The sequence below is a fragment of the Cannabis sativa genome, chromosome 2 (genome assembly GCF_029168945.1).
Source record: "Cannabis sativa cultivar Pink pepper isolate KNU-18-1 chromosome 2, ASM2916894v1, whole genome shotgun sequence".
NCBI lineage: Eukaryota > Viridiplantae > Streptophyta > Magnoliopsida > Rosales > Cannabaceae > Cannabis > Cannabis sativa.
This window is the reverse complement of record NC_083602.1, coordinates 51980639-51999726: the sequence shown is the minus strand read 5'-3', so window position 1 is coordinate 51999726 and position 19088 is coordinate 51980639. Positions and strand designations below refer to the sequence as shown.

General features: G+C 31.6%; 1 protein-coding gene across 2 annotated transcripts; it reads left to right on the top strand.

The window, feature by feature from the left end:
• Positions 1–1036: 1036 nt before the first annotated feature.
• On the top strand, positions 1037–3381 carry LOC133033985 (uncharacterized). Of its 2 annotated transcripts, XR_009685973.1 has the most exons (3): positions 1037–1666; positions 1929–2505; positions 2607–3381. XR_009685973.1 is itself a non-coding variant. In XM_061109024.1 (2 exons), the coding sequence occupies exons 1-2, from the start codon at positions 1124–1126 to the stop codon at positions 2250–2252; spliced, it is 867 nt and encodes a 288-aa protein (XP_060965007.1). In that variant the 5' UTR covers positions 1037–1123; the 3' UTR covers positions 2253–3381. The 2 variants fall into 2 exon arrangements, 1 of the variants encoding a protein (XP_060965007.1); XM_061109024.1 differs by having other exon boundaries at positions 1929–3381.
• Positions 3382–19088: the final 15707 nt, after the last annotated feature.

The window sequence follows — 19088 nt, the reverse complement described above, 5'->3', positions numbered from 1 at the left end:
ACTCGTACAGTGAGGTACGATGTGCATATGGTATAGTGGTTGTACCCTGGTATTGAACGTTCATACTCATCTGTTAAGCTCTGTAAATAGGTGTATGGGCGCCTATTTACGGTGCTCTGAAATTATATGGTATGTTATATGCATTTCTTACTGAGTCTGTTGACTCACAGTTTCTGCTTCCATGTGTAGGTAAAGGAAAGGCGAAGGCTGAACAGGAGTGAACCTGAGCTCGGGTGAGGTTGTACATGTCAAGCGGCGCGACCTGGAGTGTTCGGTCTCGGGACATCTGGGAGTTATATTTTGAAAGTCGCTGTGCGACCTGAAAATTATGTATTTTGAAATGTAAAGTTTAAACAGTAAATTTTACAAAGTTTGAAATCGGGATTCCGGAATTTGTAAATATTGTATTATATTATAAAGTTTAATAATTAAAGTAAGTTTTAATTTTACACGTTTTTCGAGAAATTTCTTTGATTAGCAAAGATTGCACAATAATTGAAAAAGCACTGTAGCGTGCCTTAGCATTAGGGCGTTACACCATGTATCTAATGTATTTTTTTGGCATTGTAGGAATTGAGTAAGGTGCAACGTGAACGTTCATCGAAAATTCAATCCAGACATCGTAGTGGTCGGAGTGGAATGGTGAACGTACGGGAAGCTGTGGTAAGTAATGCTTAAAATTTAATGTGCTACAATTTTGCTATAAAATTTAATTGGTACTCATTTAATTATTATAACGTGATGTAGAAAAAGGATCTCGAAGTTGCAGATCCCCCCCGCCACCGTGTTTGGATTAAATCTCGCACCAAGAATCGAAAACTTGTCACTGATTACGACAAGGAAATTGCAGAGAAGATAGTAAGTATATATTAATCCTTAATTCAGTTCTACTCATGAGTTAGTGTATATAATTCATATACTAATTGCTTGAATATATGCGTGAGGCTCAATTAGAGGAGAAGCTTAGTCAGGGACAAATTCAGGTCCAGGGCCAAAATGATATCCTGACGCAGGCGCTCGGGACACCAGAGCATCCTGGACGTGTCAGGGCTACTGGGTATGCTATTACTTGAAATGTTATTTATTTAGTTACACAAATAAAATCGTAGCTAATTTGCATTTTATGATTTGTAGGTTCCTCACCAGGGCATCTCAACTGTTCGGCAGGAAGAAAAGGGAAGTGTCTGATGTTGTGGCTCGGCAAGCGAAGGAGATTGAAAAATTAAAAGTCGAAGTCCAATCCCTTAAGCAGCAGAGAAACGCTGCCGAACAAGAGGAAGAAGGAGAGGTGGCTGGTGAGGCGTATGTTCCACAACCATACGCTCCTCAGGATGAGGTACAACCACAAACTTATGCTGAGGAGTTTATTTCCCTCAACGACCAAGGTATCCTGTACAATTTCGATGACCATGCGGCCCTTAATCAGCAAGTACATCTCTTCTCTGACAACATCGACAACATTGTGGCCCGAGCGTATTTGTACGAGCATGTTGGTATGATCAAAGTTCACTGCCAGGAGTACGATAATTCACATGCCCGGATTATGGTTTCGGAAATCCTGCAAGAGGACGCTGAAATCCCAGTCCCAATTGAAGAGTGCAGATATGTTAGGGACGTATACCAGATGTTCCTTCCTTGGCCTAAACACTTAATTTTAACAACCGAGGTAACTTCTCAACTCAAATTAATTATTAATGATTAGTGGAGTTTGAATATCTTCAATATTCATCCGTAGTGAAGTAGGTTCTGCGAATATATGTGCTGCGGTGGGATGGATGAACAAACTACTGTTATATATGTGTTATTTGTCGTTATATAGTCATGTTCAAAATTTTTGGGGTCATTCAATTACAACCGTTATGCTGCCGAAATTTTGGTAGAATTTGGATAATATTTGATATATATATATTATGTTCTGTTTTGTTTAGGGTCCACTCGCTCAACCGCCCTCAAGACGTGATGCGTCAAAGGGGAAAGCTCCGATGCTTTCTCCACAAGGCCGTGGTGCACGGGAAGATGACTTGTTCACGGAAGAGAAGATGGCGTTGATCTCTAATTCGCTAAAATGGATGATGCATGAATTCCTGAGGCTCAAAGATAAACGTGATATAATCACAATTCCTGTCCCCCGAGGATTCATTGCACCGCGTACCCAGATCACGTTATCTAGAGAGGATTTGCAGCAGGTTGCTACGTGTGACTACATCGGCAACCAGGGAATGCTGTTTGGAATGATGTATACTCTTCTTTAATCTAATTAACCTTATATCAAATTATAGTTAAATTATTATAAGACACTAACAATTTTTTTGGCAGGCACATATGGGAGAGCATCAACGGTCTGAGAAAATTTTTCAAGTTTTACGACCTAGAGCTTCTCATAGTGCATGGGATCAACGATGAAGAAAAGAGTCAATCTTTTGACGATGCGGCAAGACGATTGGCTAATTGGTTATCATTAATGAACAACAACCACCAAATGTTCTTTATTCCTTGGAATATCGGGTAAACTTTATTAAATTCTTTAGTGCTAATTGTTCATTTCTATATTATGTCTTCAAATTATTTTTATACTATCTTACTTATATTCCAATATAATTTTTTAGGATGCATTGGACGCTAGTGGTGGTTACGCCAAGGAAAATTATCCATTTAAACCCTATAAGTGGCCGCCCAATTCCCGAAGTAATAGAACAAATGATCGGAAGGTAATAATTTAATGACTTCTTATGTAACGAATTTAAATTAACTAACGAATTGAAATGCTAATATAATTTTCCCAAACAGGGCATTCATGTATATAGGGAACGCACATGAGTATCTTGGCCCGTGGCAAGGAATTAACCAAGCAAACTGTCCAAGACAACCTAAAAGCCAAGAATGCGGTTTTTATGTTTTGAAATATATCACCGACATCGTCGCACGTGCCAACCCCAGCCGTTACATACAAGATCAAAAAGCTGTAAGTTTTAATTATTGATTATAGTATATAAATTCTATAATAACAAATATATAATATACATATACATAAACTAATATAAATTTTTAATTTTTTTAACAGTTTGGGGGTAAGAAGCAATACGATCCAAAAACAGAATTGTTACCACTACAACGAAAGTGGATCGAACAATTGATGGCGGTGATTCACGGTGACGATTGAGGTTGAAAGGTCGAAGAATTTTTCTTCATTATGTAATTTTTATAGATTAACTTGTAGTTAGATTTATTAACTTATTAATATTTTTAACTAATTTTACATTAGTGTTTGTGTAATATTTAATTACTTTTATGAAATTAAATTATGTATTTTACCCAAATTTAAATAATATTTAATTTACATTTTAAAAAATAAATAGGTAATTTAAATGAAATAAAATAATATATAAATTAATAAATATATAATTAAAATGTAATTAAAATTATATAATTAAATTAAAAAAAAATGAAAAAACTGAAATTCGCGTACCTATGGCGTCGGTTGCTACGCCACATATGGCGTCGGTTATTGGCTAGGAACCGACGCCATAGGTACCCCTATGGCGTCGGTTCCCAGCTAATAACCGACGCCATAGGGGTACATATGGCGTCGGTTCATATAAACCCTTTAGCGTCGCCCTGATCAGCGTCAGTAGCGAATTTCGCGAAAACCGACGCTGAAAGGGCTTAAAAACCACCTCTAAAGGGGATTTTTGTAGTAGTGATAAAAGTTTAAATAAATCATATTTTTCACAAAAATCCTTTAATTCGTAAAAATTAGTACAGTAACTTAGAAAACATTATATAACGTGCTTATTTAAGTAGAGGGTTACATGACACATGTTCATTTAATCAATATCTAAAAAAACTTAACAAATGAAGCCTAATAACCAAATTAGTGTTTTACTAAACTTGCTTACTTTCTCCTCTAAAAATAATTTGGATCACTACTAATAAAATTAATTTTGGAAACTTATACTGAAAAAAAAAAAGATGTACTGAATATTTTGGAAGATTGAGATATAACATAATGTAATAATGTAGTGGTGTGGTGGAGCATTTGGGTTTTGAATGATATCGGCCACATGTGAATTGTGATCAGCAATAAAGGCACATGCTTCTGCATGCACAACCTCTCTAGTGCTAACCGATATAACTGGAGTGGAGCCATAAGTGTTTTCTTATTTTTCCCATTTTTCTTGTAATGATGATTGTTTTATTTTGAAAAGAATAATGATTATGACACATCTAAATTGTACATATTATTTATACATATATAATTAAAAGTCTTTTGATTCTCATAAAAATTAAATATGCATCATTGTGTATATAAAAAGTTTATACAATTTTTTGGAAGACTATTTTGTAGTGTGGTAATTTATTAAACAAAATCATTGTTGATAATTTTAATTGAAGTAACATATTTAAGCCAAATTTAACTAAATATACATATGACTAGACATGTTACGTTACGGTTGGCTAGCGATACTTCCTAAATCTATTATATTAAACTATATAGGATTCAATACTTAATTAGATAAATAATAATATTGACACATAAGAGAGTGCTAGACACTAATAATACCCTTTAACATTTCTCTATACATATATCTTTCCAACAAAGAAATATTATATGTATTTATTCTTAAAAATAATGTATGATAAAAAGGGGAGTAATATTTTTTCGTAATTAAATTTTTAAAAGAATCACTACAAAAAAATTTACTTTTAGTCAAAACAAAACTTGTGACTAAAAATAAAAAAATTGTGACTAATTATAAATTATTATTCATATGTTGTGACTAAATGTATTAATTACAAAAATTATAATTTGTTGTGACTAAATATATTTTTAGTCGCAATAATTGTCGTGACTAAAACTAAATTAGTGACAACTTGTGTTTAAATGCTATATTTTAGTCACAAATAATTTTTTGTTGTGACTAAATATATTTTTAGTCACAATAATAGTTGTGACTAAAACTAAATTAGTGACAACTTGTGTTTAAATACTATATTTTAGTCACAAATAATTTTTTGTTGTGACTAAAAGCTACATTTAGTCTCAAAAAATTTATGTTGTGACTAAAAAATTATCATTTATTAAAATAGCAGTTTTTTATAGTGAATATTTAATGACCGAAAAAAATAAACAATACACTTGTAATAATTGTAATAAATGAAAAGGTCCATATATGGTTGCTCAAAAGGTCCCTATATTGTAATAAACTGGAGATTCAGATCAAGTATGCTTGCTCAAAAGGTCCCCATATGGCTTAAAGCAAGCACCAAGGCAATGGAATATCAGGTTTGACAGCTTTATCACTAGTATTGGTTTCACTAAAAGTCAGTATGATCCCTGTGTGTATATGAACCAACATCTGTATTTGCTCCTATATGTTGATGACATACTGATTATTGGAAAAGAGAAGAGTGAGATCAAGAAGATCAAGGGCAAGCTCAGTGAGGAATTTGACATGAAAGACCTTAGCAAGGCTAAGAAAATCTTGGGGATAGAAATTGATCAAAGCCAGAGAGGAATGATCAAGTTGTCACAAACTGAATACTTGAAGAAAACACTTGAAAAGTTTGGGATGGACAACTCAAAGGCTGTATCTACACCTCTGGTCCCTCACGTCAAGCTCTCTCAATCTCAGAATCCCCAAACCATTGTTGAAAAGAAGCTCATGGAGCAAGTGCCTTATACCAGTATTATTGGGAGCTTGACGTATGCCATGGTCTGGTGGCCTGGCTCATGCTTTAAGTGTAGTGAGCAGATTCATGGCTAATCCTGGAAATGCTCATTAGACAGCTGTAAAATGGATACTCAGGTACATTAAAGGCACACTAAACCTGGGAATAATCTACAACAATCAAACACAAGCTGTTGAAGAAGTTGCAGGATATGTTGACAGTGACTATGCTACCAACATAGACACTAAAAGATCTCTAACTGGACTGGTGTTCACTGTTTTTGGTGGAGCAGTCAGCTAGAAATATAACCTGCAAAAGGTAATTGCCCTTTCAACAACAGAGGCATAATACATGGCAGTTGCTGAAGCTTTCAAAAAAGCACTTTGGTTGAAAGATTTGACAACAGAACTTGACTTGAACTCTAGCAACATAACTTTATATTGTGATAATCAAAGTGCTCTCCACTTGATTAAAAATCCTATGATACATGAGAGGTCCAAACATATAGACATAAAGTTTCACTTCATTAGAGAAATTGTAGCTAAAGGAGAGGTTCAAGCCAAGAAAATCAGCACAGATAATAACCCTGCTTATATGTTGACAAAAAGTGTCAACTTAACCAAGCTTAAACATTGCTTAAGTCTACTCAATATCTGCAAGTGCTGATTTCTACCTATGTTCAAGTCTGCTTCGCACATCATATTCTTCCTAAAACCTAAAATGACTAAACTAAGGTGAATTTGTGGTGTTTAGTTCAGCCATTTTATGTTTTATTGCTGATGTGTCACCAACTGTTTTGACAGTTGGTACCCGAGTTAGTACGTTAGCTCAACAACCAACAAACTCTTCATATATAAATGGACCTTGTAACACTCAATTCATGTTATGTTGTAAATTCAATTTTAAGAAATAAAGAGAGTGAAAAGGAGGGATGTATAAGGGAACCAAGTGTTGCTGATCTTGGTTCTCCATTGGTGAGATTCATTGTAATTTCTTCTTATTCTTTTTTCTTTGTGTATTCAACACTCTTGTACTGGTTTTCAACATCAATAATATGTTTTTCAACTCTTGGTTAATTTTTCTTTAGGGGTGTTCATTGGATCACATCCAATGGATTTGGACCCATCCGATCCAATCCAATTATTTATTGGATATTGAATTTTGCCATCCGATCCAATCCAATTGAATTGAGTCATCCGATCCGATCCGATCCGATCCAATGGATGTATTGGATTGGATCGGTTCCATCCATTGGATGCTTTAACTGGTTTTTTATTGGATTGGATTGGATCCACCCAATGGATCCAATGGATGAATCCAATCCATTTTAGCCACTATTTAGGCTGATTTCATTAAAAAAAAAAAAACATATGAAAAAATATAATTTAAAACTTAATAATCCAATAATAAACAATAGTTTAATCCAAATCCAACCTAATTTTCATGATCCCATAATAAAAATATAACACAAATTTAACTTTATAAGCAAAAGTCTTAATAAACAAGTCCAATACATCAAATGCAAATATTATATAAAATATTAAATCAAGTAGTATAGGTGCACAGTAAAACCTATTAATAATTAATATATTTTTTTAAAACAAAATAATTAAATATATAAAATTATAAATACTAAATATGATTGGATGGACATTAGATGATATTGGATTGGATTGGTTCGGTTATCTATTGGATCGGATGTCTCATTCAACATCCGATCCGATCAAATTATAGATTGGATTTTTAAAATTTGCATCCGATCCGATCCAATTATGATTGGATATCCGATCTTGGATCGGTTGGAATTGGAATAGATGACTTTCTGCACACCCCTATTTTCCTCTTTGAATTGTTCTTTAAATTGCTGGTTTTTATCAGCACGTAAAGTTTATGATCAAACTGTGTTGGTTAGTTTGTTTGATTTTGGTTGCTGCATTGTGTTCTTGAGAGTGATTCATTCACTATATAGTTTATAGCTTATGTGCACCAGCACAATAATGAAAAGAGACTCTAGGATATTACAATCAATAATTCAAAAATAGTACGTCCATGATTGCTACTTTTAATAAAAACTCCATTAATTAGTTAAAAAGTTAATATATACGAATAGTAATATATATAAAAATTAACATTATATAAAGGTCCCAAATCAGAAACTAAAGCATCTAGAAGTCCCAAAAAAATAAAATTTGTCATCATCATGAGGCCCAAAGAAAATACTATTAATATTGAAAACTAACTTTATATATATAATATACACATAGCATAGGGAAACTAAGGGAAGTTACCATGCCATCCAAGATTAATATATATATAGGCCATAAGTATATGACGGTGATATATGTATACAATAATATAAACAAAAAAATATGTATAATATTGATAATAATAATAATGAAAAATATGGTTCAGATTAGATTTGGGAATATTATTATTTTTAATTGGACGACATTGATAGACAGTGATTAATATTATTCAAGATTCTGTATTTGTTGCCCTAATACACGAAAAAGACACATCTATATCAGTGCATGCAGAGCAGCTGAGACCCATATTTATAATATATATGTATTTTTGCTGTTGGATCGAGCCTGCTCAACTAGATCTATATATAAGATTATGTACTACCAAAAAATAAAAATAAAAATGTAATCTTTTTTGAAATGTAAAATAAAATAAAAGATTAATTAGTAGTAGTGCATGACAGAAGCTAGCATGGTGGGGTAGCTCATGTGATTATGGGATGGGACCAATATTGGCCTCACATGCACCACCTCCACTTCTCTATGTATATATACATAGATCTCTTCTCTTTTAGATTTATAACGTGATATGTGTCATAATTAATATATAACTATAAAATTATTAATTATATGTCCCTTTACAACCAAATTTTCATATAAATATATTATATATTTTATTAATTTTATGTATTGAAGCACACATTTTTTTTTGATTGGGGGCTCAAGGACTACCTTTTCTTTTGTTAGTTGATAATTTTGGCAAATTGGACATTGTATATATAGGATTCTTTTAATTAAAATATTAGAGTTTTTCATAAATAAGTTTTTTTTATATAATTTATTTACATTTTTACAATTTTTTTTATTTTTACAATTATTTTTAATTTTTAAAAATACGATATTAAAATTTTAAATTATAAAAATAAAAAAAACAATAATAAATTAAACTTACAACAACTATAAATTAACTATCAAACAACAAAAAACAATAAGAAAATCAACCACATAACAACTTTAAATAAACTATATAAAACAGCCAAAACATAATCAAACAACGTATTATTTTTGTTGAAAAACGTATTTTTATAAATAAAAAAATTTAAACCGTAAAAATAAAAAAGTTTTTTCATATTAACATATTTTCATAATTTTTTTTAAAATTTAAAAGTTTATTATATAAAAAAAAATTTAAAATCTCTTTTTTTTGGCTGAAACAAATCATTACATTAAGTCACAAATAATTAATTGATGTGGTACGTACATGCATATCTCGTAATAATATTATGAGCATTGCTATTAGGCACCAGTGGTGCCTAGCACCTTCTCGACATGTCGCGTTGCGATTGGCTAGCGATACTCCCTAAAAACTATTATATTAAATTATATGGGACCCGATACTTAGTTGGACCAATAGCGATATTAACACGTAAGAGGGTGCTAGGCACCACTAATGCCCTTTAGCATTTCTCATTAGTGTGCAATAGATTTAGATTGTGACCCTTAACAAAAATGTTAGTGCAACGTATTCTCTAGCTAGCTTTGTCTGAAAGCAAGAAGTTACTTATTATAGTCTTTGTAATTTTTTATCATATGACTTTATAAATTTATTAATTTATATATCTATAACTAGTCTTGTCCAGTTAGTTGATAAATTTCTTGCTGTTAATTTTTTTATTACTTTAAAATTTAAATTGTGGGCAAGAATATTTAGTTCGACATGCATTTCTTAATAAGATCGACTAACTACTCTATCTTCATTATGCATATATAAAAGGGTTTTTCTTTTTCAACCATAACATAAGAAAGTGTTTTAGTATAACGTACTATATGTTATTTGGCGTAAATTTTTTTATATAATATATAATTATCACTTTCATTGATTTCAAAAATAAAATTATATTAATAATTAATAATAGTTTTTCTATTTAAAACAAAATAAATATAACTAATCACAAATGAAACTAAAAGCAGTATATGCAAGTTATATATGTATTAACATTCTGTCTCACTATTGTTGAAAAACACAAGAACAGAACAATAGGTTTAGAGAAGAAGAAGAAAGAAGAGTAAAAAAGAGAAAGAAGAGAGAAAAAATGAGAAAGATTGAGATTGAAAGAGTAGTCTTAACATTGATCAAAGAACACTAAACATGTTATATACAAGCTCAATAGAATTGACCAACTAACCACCAATCTAACTCCTAACTGAATCTTAACAGCTAACAACTGTCATAGACTAATTGTCTTGACACTCCCCTTCAAACTTAGAATTGATGTTGTTAATAATTTCAAGATTGGTTCTTAACTGGTTGAACCTTGAGCTTGAAATAGCCTGTGTAAGGCCATTATGTAGTTGCGAGAACATGTTGCATCTGAACCATCTCTAGCTGAGACAGTTTCTTTCGAACAAAATACAAATCAAGTTCAATATGTGCTTGGTATGGGCATGTAAAATAAGATTGGCAGTGAGTAGAATTGTGCTCATATTGTCACACTAAACGGTAGGAGGTCGAGGTGGTTGTATATGGAGTTCAGAAAACAAGGAATGCAATCAAGTTACTTTAGAAACCACTTGAGCTAGGCTTCTATATTCTGCTTCAGTACTTGATCGAGAAACACTATGTTGTTTCTTGTATTGCCAAGCGATTAGATTGGGACCAAAGAAGATTGTGAACTCTGAAGTAGATCTTCTATCATCAGGATCACTACTAGCTCAATTAGCATCACAAAAGTTAGTAATATCATACTCTTTTGAGCATTTAAAGTTCAGACCATGTATAATAATATCACTGAGATATCTAAAGATTCTCTTTATATTGCATTCCAATGAGTATGCAAAGGATTAGCCATCAATTGACAAATTTTGTTTACACTACAGGAGATTTTTGGTCTGTTTTGTTAAGTATTAGAGCGCACCAACTATAGACCCATACAGTTGAGGATTGTTCACTGGATCCCCATCGAATGCAGACTACTTTAGGCCACTTATCATGGGAGTTGGTGCAGGTTTGGCATCTTGCATTTGAGCTTTGCACAACAAGTCTCTAACATACTTCCCTTGAGACAGATGCAATCTTTTCTTTAGTGTGTTGAACCTCAATTCTAAGGAAATAGTGAAGATTCCCAGATTTTTAGAGAAAATTTGAATCCAAAGCTTTGATCAATGTTGAAACCTGTTCAGTGTCACTTCTAGTGATGATTATATCGTCAACATAAACAAGTATGAGAACCACAAATTTAGAGGTATATTGAATAAATAAACTATGATCAGACTTAAAAGATACAAAACTAAAGTCTTCTACCAGGCAATGTTGAAATTTCTCAAACTAGGCCCTTGGTTCCCGTTTGAGCCCATAAAAAGCTTTGTTTAGTTTGCGAACTAAGTGAGGAACATTTGGTAACTCAAACCCATTAGGTTTACTCATGTAAACTTCTTCTTTTGAGTCCCCATTTAGAAATGCTTATTCACATCAAGTTGTTGAATACACTACCCTTGTACAAGAGCCAAAGAAAGAACCATCCTAATTGTAACAGGTTTAATAAATGGACTAAAAGTTTCAGCGAAATAAAAACCTGGTTGTTAATGAAATCCTTTTGCTACTAACCTTGCTTTGAATTTGTTTATAGTGCCATATGCATTCAATTTAATATTGTACACCCATTTGCAACTTATAGGTGTCCTTCCCTATGGCTGCGAAACATAAGTCCAAGTTACATTTTTCCTAAGAGCTCTCATTTCCTCTGACATGGAATTGCTCCATTCTTGTTGCTGTAAGGCCATCTTGACACTAATTGGCTTTTGAAAATCCAAATAGGCTTTTGGTTTGTAAATACTAGATTTTGCTTTAATTTTCATTTTATGCTTTTTTGTTATGACACCAGGTGACTGACAAGGAATAAGGAGGGACAAATCTATGGACTGTGGTAGTTCAGGATTAGTGGATGGAATAGTTTGTGTGATTGAAACAAGCTGAGGATGATTTACAGAGAGAGGAACATAGACAAGAGTTTGAGGTTTCAGCACATGACTCATTTTGCTAAAGAGAAAGGGAACCAGACTCAGAACTGGAAGACATATTGTGATTAGGAATAGACACATTGCCAAAAAATTGTGAATGGTCAGTTGGAAAAAGAAACTCAGTAGTGTACATATGAGATGCTTTGGGAATTAAAGCAAAAGGAAGAAATTCAGATGAAGAGATAGGTCTTGAAGCAGAACTAGGATTTTTGGAAACATAGGGGAATTCGATTTCATCAAACACCACATCTCTAGAAATGTATAGCCAAAAGTTTGATTCAAAATAGGTGTAGGTAGTCTATTAATATTATGAAGATACACATCACACCCAAAGGCTTCGTCCCAAAATTTTAAGGGCATGGAAGCTTGAGCAAGCAAACTTAGACCATGTTCTACTATTTGCCTATATTTTATTTCCATTAAGCCATTCTATTTATGAGTTGTTGGACAAGGATGTTTATGAATAATCCCAACTTGTTTAATTAAAGGTTCAGAAAAAGATCTAAACTCCCCCCAATCAATTTGAAGTACCTTGATATTTTTACCTATTTGGAGCTCAATTTCTGCCTAAAAAGTTTAGAAAGGTTTTAAGAGTTTCAGACTTAGTTTTGAGTAGATAAATCCATGTGAACCTAGTGTGAGAATTTACAAAGGACATGTAATATTTGTATCCATTATGAGAAATTGTATGAGAAGGTCCATAGATCAGAGACAACTAATTGCAGAGATTCAAAATACACAGTGTGAGACTCCTTAGGAAAGGATATTTTGTGAGTTTTTCCTAAACAACATGCTTGGAAAATAAAAATAAATCTTTTATTATTTCTAATAGAGATATTACAAGAGTTCATTACATTTTGCACAACTCTTTTTGAGGGTGACCTAATCTAATATGCCACAAAATCAAAAAGAGAAACAAGTGAATTATTATAATAGCTACAAGAATTGACACTAGGCTCAGAAGTGCTTGTACCAGAAGTGACCAGATAAATATTTTTTGATCACCAAGAATGGAAACTGGACAAGAGTTGAATGATTGATTTAGTGACACAACTTGAAATTGACCTGGATCAAAAGTATATAGGCCATTGTGGAGAGTCCCAGTCAGGATTGTGGCTTTGGTTATATGGTCCTTGATATAACAAACAAGAGGGTGAAACTCAAAGAAAATATCATTGTCAAGAGTAAATTTAGAAACACTGAGAAGATTCTTAGTAATATCAAGTATATGCAAGAAGTTTTTAAGGATCAGGGTTTTATCAGAGGTGTTAGACTTAAAAAAATACATGGCTAGTATGCTGAATTTCCAAACTTGTTCCATTACCCACATAGAGCCTTTCATGTCCATTGTACTCAGAACCATTCACCAGATTGTGCATATCAGATGGGCAGTGGTTTGGTTCACTTAAGTCAGGGTACCAATTTGTGTCTGCACTTTGAGATATCTGAGCTACATGAGCTTGTATGGTATTGGATCCATTGGAAGGTGTTAATGCTCATGAGCTTGTATGCTCAAATCTATAAAAGCAATCAAGAGACATGTGTCCAACTTTGTGACATAGTTGACATTGAGGCTTGTTGTTTGTAGCAAAAAACCTTCCACCATGCTGAGTATTAGGATGGCCTCTTCTAGTGTTGAATGGAGTGGATCCACCTCGAGACGTGTAGCTAGAATTAGTTCCTCTATTGTTGTAATAACTAGAGGATGAATAGGGTGAGGGGTTAATTTAAACTTACTTTTGTAAGCTCCTGGACCTCTCTAAAATTTTAATTGAAGTGAGAAAAAAATACTTCATAAGTCTATTGATTATTAAGATCTATTCTAGTATCAGATTCAACAAGATTGACACTCAATTTTGGATATTTATCACTCTTTTCAATTCTTGATTCAGAGGCTAGAAGAAGAGCTTCGATTTTTTCCATAGAGTACCCTTCAATTCGAGTATTGGAAGATATGATAAACAAGCCATATTCACTTGATAGTCCCTTAAAGATAGATGCAATGTGATCTCGAGCGAAGAGAGCATCTCCAACTAAAGCAAGCAAATCTATATGTTGCTTAACTTTGAGAAGGTACTCATTGAGAGATGAAGTTCCTTTTCAAAGGTTCTAGAGTTTGGTACGAAATTTAAGGATCTTTGATGAAACTTGAAGATTGAAATGCTTCTCCAACACGCTAGCTCCAAACTCTTAGTCATCGAAGATAGATGCCATGAAACTAGCAATTGATCTTTGACATCCCATTTCACATGCAAATGATGGATTTTGATGAGAAGCAGCTTGATCTGAATCACTAAGAAACTATGGTGGTGGAGAAATGTCTTGGATGGATATTTACAATTGATTCCCTCGAACGGAAGCTAGGATCTTCTGCTTCCATAGAAGATAATTGTGATCATTTAGCTTGATCGACAATGTGTGATTGAAGTAGATCAGAGAGTTATCATTATCTCGAGATTGATTTCGAACTAGACCTTGAGAGAACCCTGGAGGAATCATTTGGTTCGAGGGGCTAGAGTTGCCTATGTTTGCCATGTTTGTTGTTAGAGGAGGAAAATAGTTCTGATACCATGTTAACATTGTGGTTTTGTCTCACCATTGTTGAAGAACACAAGAACAGAACCTGAAGAATAAAGAAGAAGAAAGACAGAGTAAAGAAGAGAAAGAAGAGAGAAAGAATGAGAAAGATTGAGATTGAAAGAGTAGTCTTAACATTGATCAAAGAGCACTAAACATTTTATATACAAGCTCAATAGAGCTGACCAACTAACCACAAATCTAACTAACTCCTAACCAAATTCTAACAGCTAACATAACTGTCATAGCAAATAACAATATGTATTATCTAGAATATTGTTTTAGTTTAGGTTTCATTCATATTTTGGACATTCTCGTATTTTTTTCTTAAAAAAAAAATGCAATAATATTATTTGGAAAGTTTTATTTTCCAAAAATTTATAAATGCATTTTATTTCAATAGTTTTTATTTTACATAAAATATATATTTTAATTATATTATTTTTTAAAATTTTTTTTCTTTCAATTTTATATTCTTAAAAAATATACTTATCAAATAAAAATAAATTATATTTTAAATATTATACCAAAAAAATTAAAAATAAAAATTATGTGAAATTTTATTAGGAAAGAAAAGTTATACATGATTTAAAAAAACAATTATGAGAATAAAATAAAAATAAGTATTGAAATTAATACAAAATAATATGAGAATAATATTAAGAGTGATTTTTAAAAATTATTTTAAACTTAATTTTTTTAAAATATTGGAGTACACTTATTAATTTGTGGGGTGAAAATAAAATTTCCCTAATACTTAATTAGTACTATTTGTAACAATTTTTGTTTTTAATTCTACTGCAATGGTTAATTTTAATTTTATAATTAATATATTATCATAATGTAAAGTATTTCAAAATTAAATTCAATGATTGTCAATTTCCCGTGAAGAACCTTACTTAGAAATCATATATGAAGAATTTTAAGAAACTATATAGTGATGTATATTAATTGAGAATTGCTAAAAAGTATTGTTGATGTTTAATATTTTTTTCGGTGTTATATTGTTATTGGTATAATTAAATATCGGGACTTATATAATTTAAAAAAATATCTTTCAAGGAATATCGATAGTTAATCATGGGACGTACCCTATAAAATATGTTGAAAACTACTAATACCCAATAACGATGCTGATATTATTTATAGGATCCATCAAGGTGAAGAAAATCACTACATTTTTGTTGTTGATAAAAGTACAAAATTTAATTGAATTTATAGACACAACTGAATTTGGTGATTATCATTAATATATGTCCATATTTATATTTAATTAATAACTCGTGAGCATAACAATCGCGCTGTAAGAGAAAATTAGTAAAGGACGCATGCACGTGAATCACTGATCAATTCCATGCAATTGATTTGTGTATCTGTGCAAAAAAAAAAAAAAAGAGAATGATTATTTAATTAGTAGCAAATAATAAAATAAAACGAATTATTGTCTCCATAAACATTACAGTTATCTGATTAATCCAAATAAATAGAAAGACAAGGATATTACAATTGAAGTTACGTATTAATTCCTCTTAAAAAAAATAACTTATAAATTACGTGTTTGAATGAATGTTCGCGTGTAATTTGGGAAGAGACCACATATGACTTATATATATACAAATGACTTTATATTAGTTGCGTAAACGCAAAGTACATGTTCTAATTTCATCTATATCTATATATCAACTCCACCAAAAAATTCTGTTAGAAAAGGGAAAACTCTTACCAATATTTTTATATATATTATTTTTCATTTTGTTTTGGTGGATTTGCATTATTGAATCTGGGCTAATTAATTGTGGTGTTGATACTAGTGAGAGTGAGAGTGATCGAGAGAGATGTAATGTAGTAGTAGTGATTAAATTTAAAAGTGTCTACAGCTCACAAGTTTGGTATCCGTGATGGAAGGAAAATAATTAATATGGGGCTTTAAATTTGTGCACTTTCGTAAATTCCAACCTTAATTTTTTGGGGCAGAACCACAAATATTGGCATCTTATAAATCCATAAAACTATCTTCAACTTCAACCATTTCATACTTCATTCTTTTTACTATATTATTATTAATGTTGCCCATTTGTCGGCAGCTTATTCACAAGCTCTCTTTTCTTTATTATTATATATTCTTTTAATTTTATTTTTTTAATTAAGGTTTTTTTGTTTGCTTTCATTAATTAATCATGAGAGGAGACTAATATAAGAGTTAAATAACAAAGAAAATCTGACCCCTCGTTTACTTTATAAATAATTGATTGTTAAAGTTTCGTTTTTTCCACTTCTAAGTTCTAATTATAATTTATTAGAAGATAGTAGTTGATGAAGGGAAATTGGTATATGTTTTAAAAGCTTTGACCAATAGTTTTGGTTCTATTGTTAGGTTAGCAGCTATTATTATCAGACCAATTATTTCCCATTGAATTATGATGACATATGGGCAGAAGAATATGTAGATGAAAAACAATATTCAAACCACTTTTTTTTTTTAAAATAATGTTGAAATCTAATTATCTCATTTTTAGACACATAATTGATTACTATTATTTTTAAATGATTATTGTTATTAGGTATACTAATACCCATACAAGATGACAAGGAATGAAGGTAGAAATTTATTGTGAGAGAGTCAAAGTGCAAGAAGATAATTTAAGGGGCCATTTAATAAGTTTGTAAAAAATGTTAAAAAAAAAAAATAATTACAAAGATATATATATATATATATATATATATATAATAAAAAAATTTAAGAAGGAACTCGTGTACATCGGTCCTTCAAGGTAATGCTTTAAAAATAGCTAATGATATTTTATAAAAAAAAATTATTATGTATATATTAATTTGATATTTTATTGTACTAATAATTATATATGACTGGTGTTAGATATAATTGATACCTTTTACAATTTCTTAAAAGTGTAATTGATTTTAATTGTTATTAATATTATTTTTTCCTTTTTAAATATTTTTTTCTTAATTAATGATTTCAATCACATTATTATAGGTTAGCTATAAGTGTAATATAGATCTCATAAATTATTCACACATGAACAAAATAGGCACACAAGTTTTTTTAAAAAGAATTTTAATTAATATTGTATCTACAATAATACATATTACCTATTTTTAGGGATGTGAACTTAACATGCCCAAAATTTGGGGCACTTGCCTCTAATGTGGGCTTAAACATGAGTACTTGAAAAGTGAATAGGGACATATACTCCGTGTGAATTTGTTCCATTTTTATTTATTTTAATATAATATTATTAAATATATATAAAATATTTGTCAATATAACTTTAATTTAATTGTCTCACATAAAATAAAGGAGAATTATCTTATATGCTGTTTTTTTAACTTTTTTTTTTTTCAAATTTACGGTTTGGGTTTCTAAAGTAGTTACAACACTAGTTGCAATAAGGGGTTTCTATACGATTTTTTGTTGCAATTTAGGTTGCAGCACTAATTGAAATAAGATTTTCTATGTAGAATTTCGTAAAAAGACAAAAAAAAAAAAAAAAAAGCTGCTATGAAGTGTAAAAATAAAAAAGTCCCTAAAATATATATTTTTTTGTTTTTCTTAAAAGAAAGTTTTTATTCAAAAACCCAACTAAGGTGTTAACCCAAAAATTTACCCTGGTGACGTGGACATCAATGTTTGACACGTATCAAGAAAGAAAATATATTGGAGTTGAGTAATCCCGAGTCATGGCGATCGACATGGGGTCCCTAACCTTGCGCCCATGTTGACTTCGAGAACTCCAGAATGGGTGTTTAGATCTTGCCAAGTTGTTTCCAACTATATTTCAGTATTCTGCACCATAAAACATGGAGCATCCAAGGCTAATACCCGAGAGCTAAAAATACACAAAACATCACTACAAAAATCAACCTGAGTGTCTAGGATTTCACACAACGCCCATGTTGACAACCCAGGTAGGGTTTCAATTATTGGGACCGTTTTAGTGCAAATAGGTCAGACATTGTATTGGGACATGAATTAGACATGTCACGAAAGAATTTGAGGCATTAGAATCAAATTCGGAGCACTTTCGTTTTTGATCGGAGCACCAGGTGCCCTAGGCACCCAACGCCCAGGTTGACATATTGTTAACTTGGGCCACTTCCAAGCATCAAACTGAAGATTTATCGCGTGCATTTTCTTTGTCTTCATCAAAATTGAGAAAACAAGTACTTTCGGAGAAGAAACATACTGATTTGTGAGCCAGAAATAGGGCCTAATGCCCAGGTTGACAATGAACATGGTGCACTGGTTTCGATCACTCAAATGCAAATTCTGCTCTGATCATTCTCTTTAAAATGGTCAAAAATGGGGTAGGAGATCTCATCTTCAAGTTCATGAGCCTTGGAAGTATCAAAAGGACATCCATGAAGCTCTAGAAAGAGCACCCAGGGCCCAGGTTGACATGTGACCTAGTCCACTGGGTTTTGCTTATTCAATTATGATTTTGTCTCGATCGATCGTCTAATTTTTCATAGTAACTGAGAGCTATGAAGTCAGATAAGTCAAATTTATAACTTTATATTTTCACTCTTTTAATAAAGTGACTTACTCCCAAATTGGGCAAT

Excerpts from the sequence above, each read along its gene's own strand:
- LOC133033985 (XM_061109024.1), top strand. The coding sequence starts at position 1,124 with ATGATTTGTAGGTTCCTCACCAGGGCATCTCAACTGTTCGGCAGGAAG. Across the intron at positions 1,667-1,928 it reads ACTTAATTTTAACAACCGAG|GGTCCACTCGCTCAACCGCC; the intron begins GTAACTTCTCAA and ends TGTTTTGTTTAG.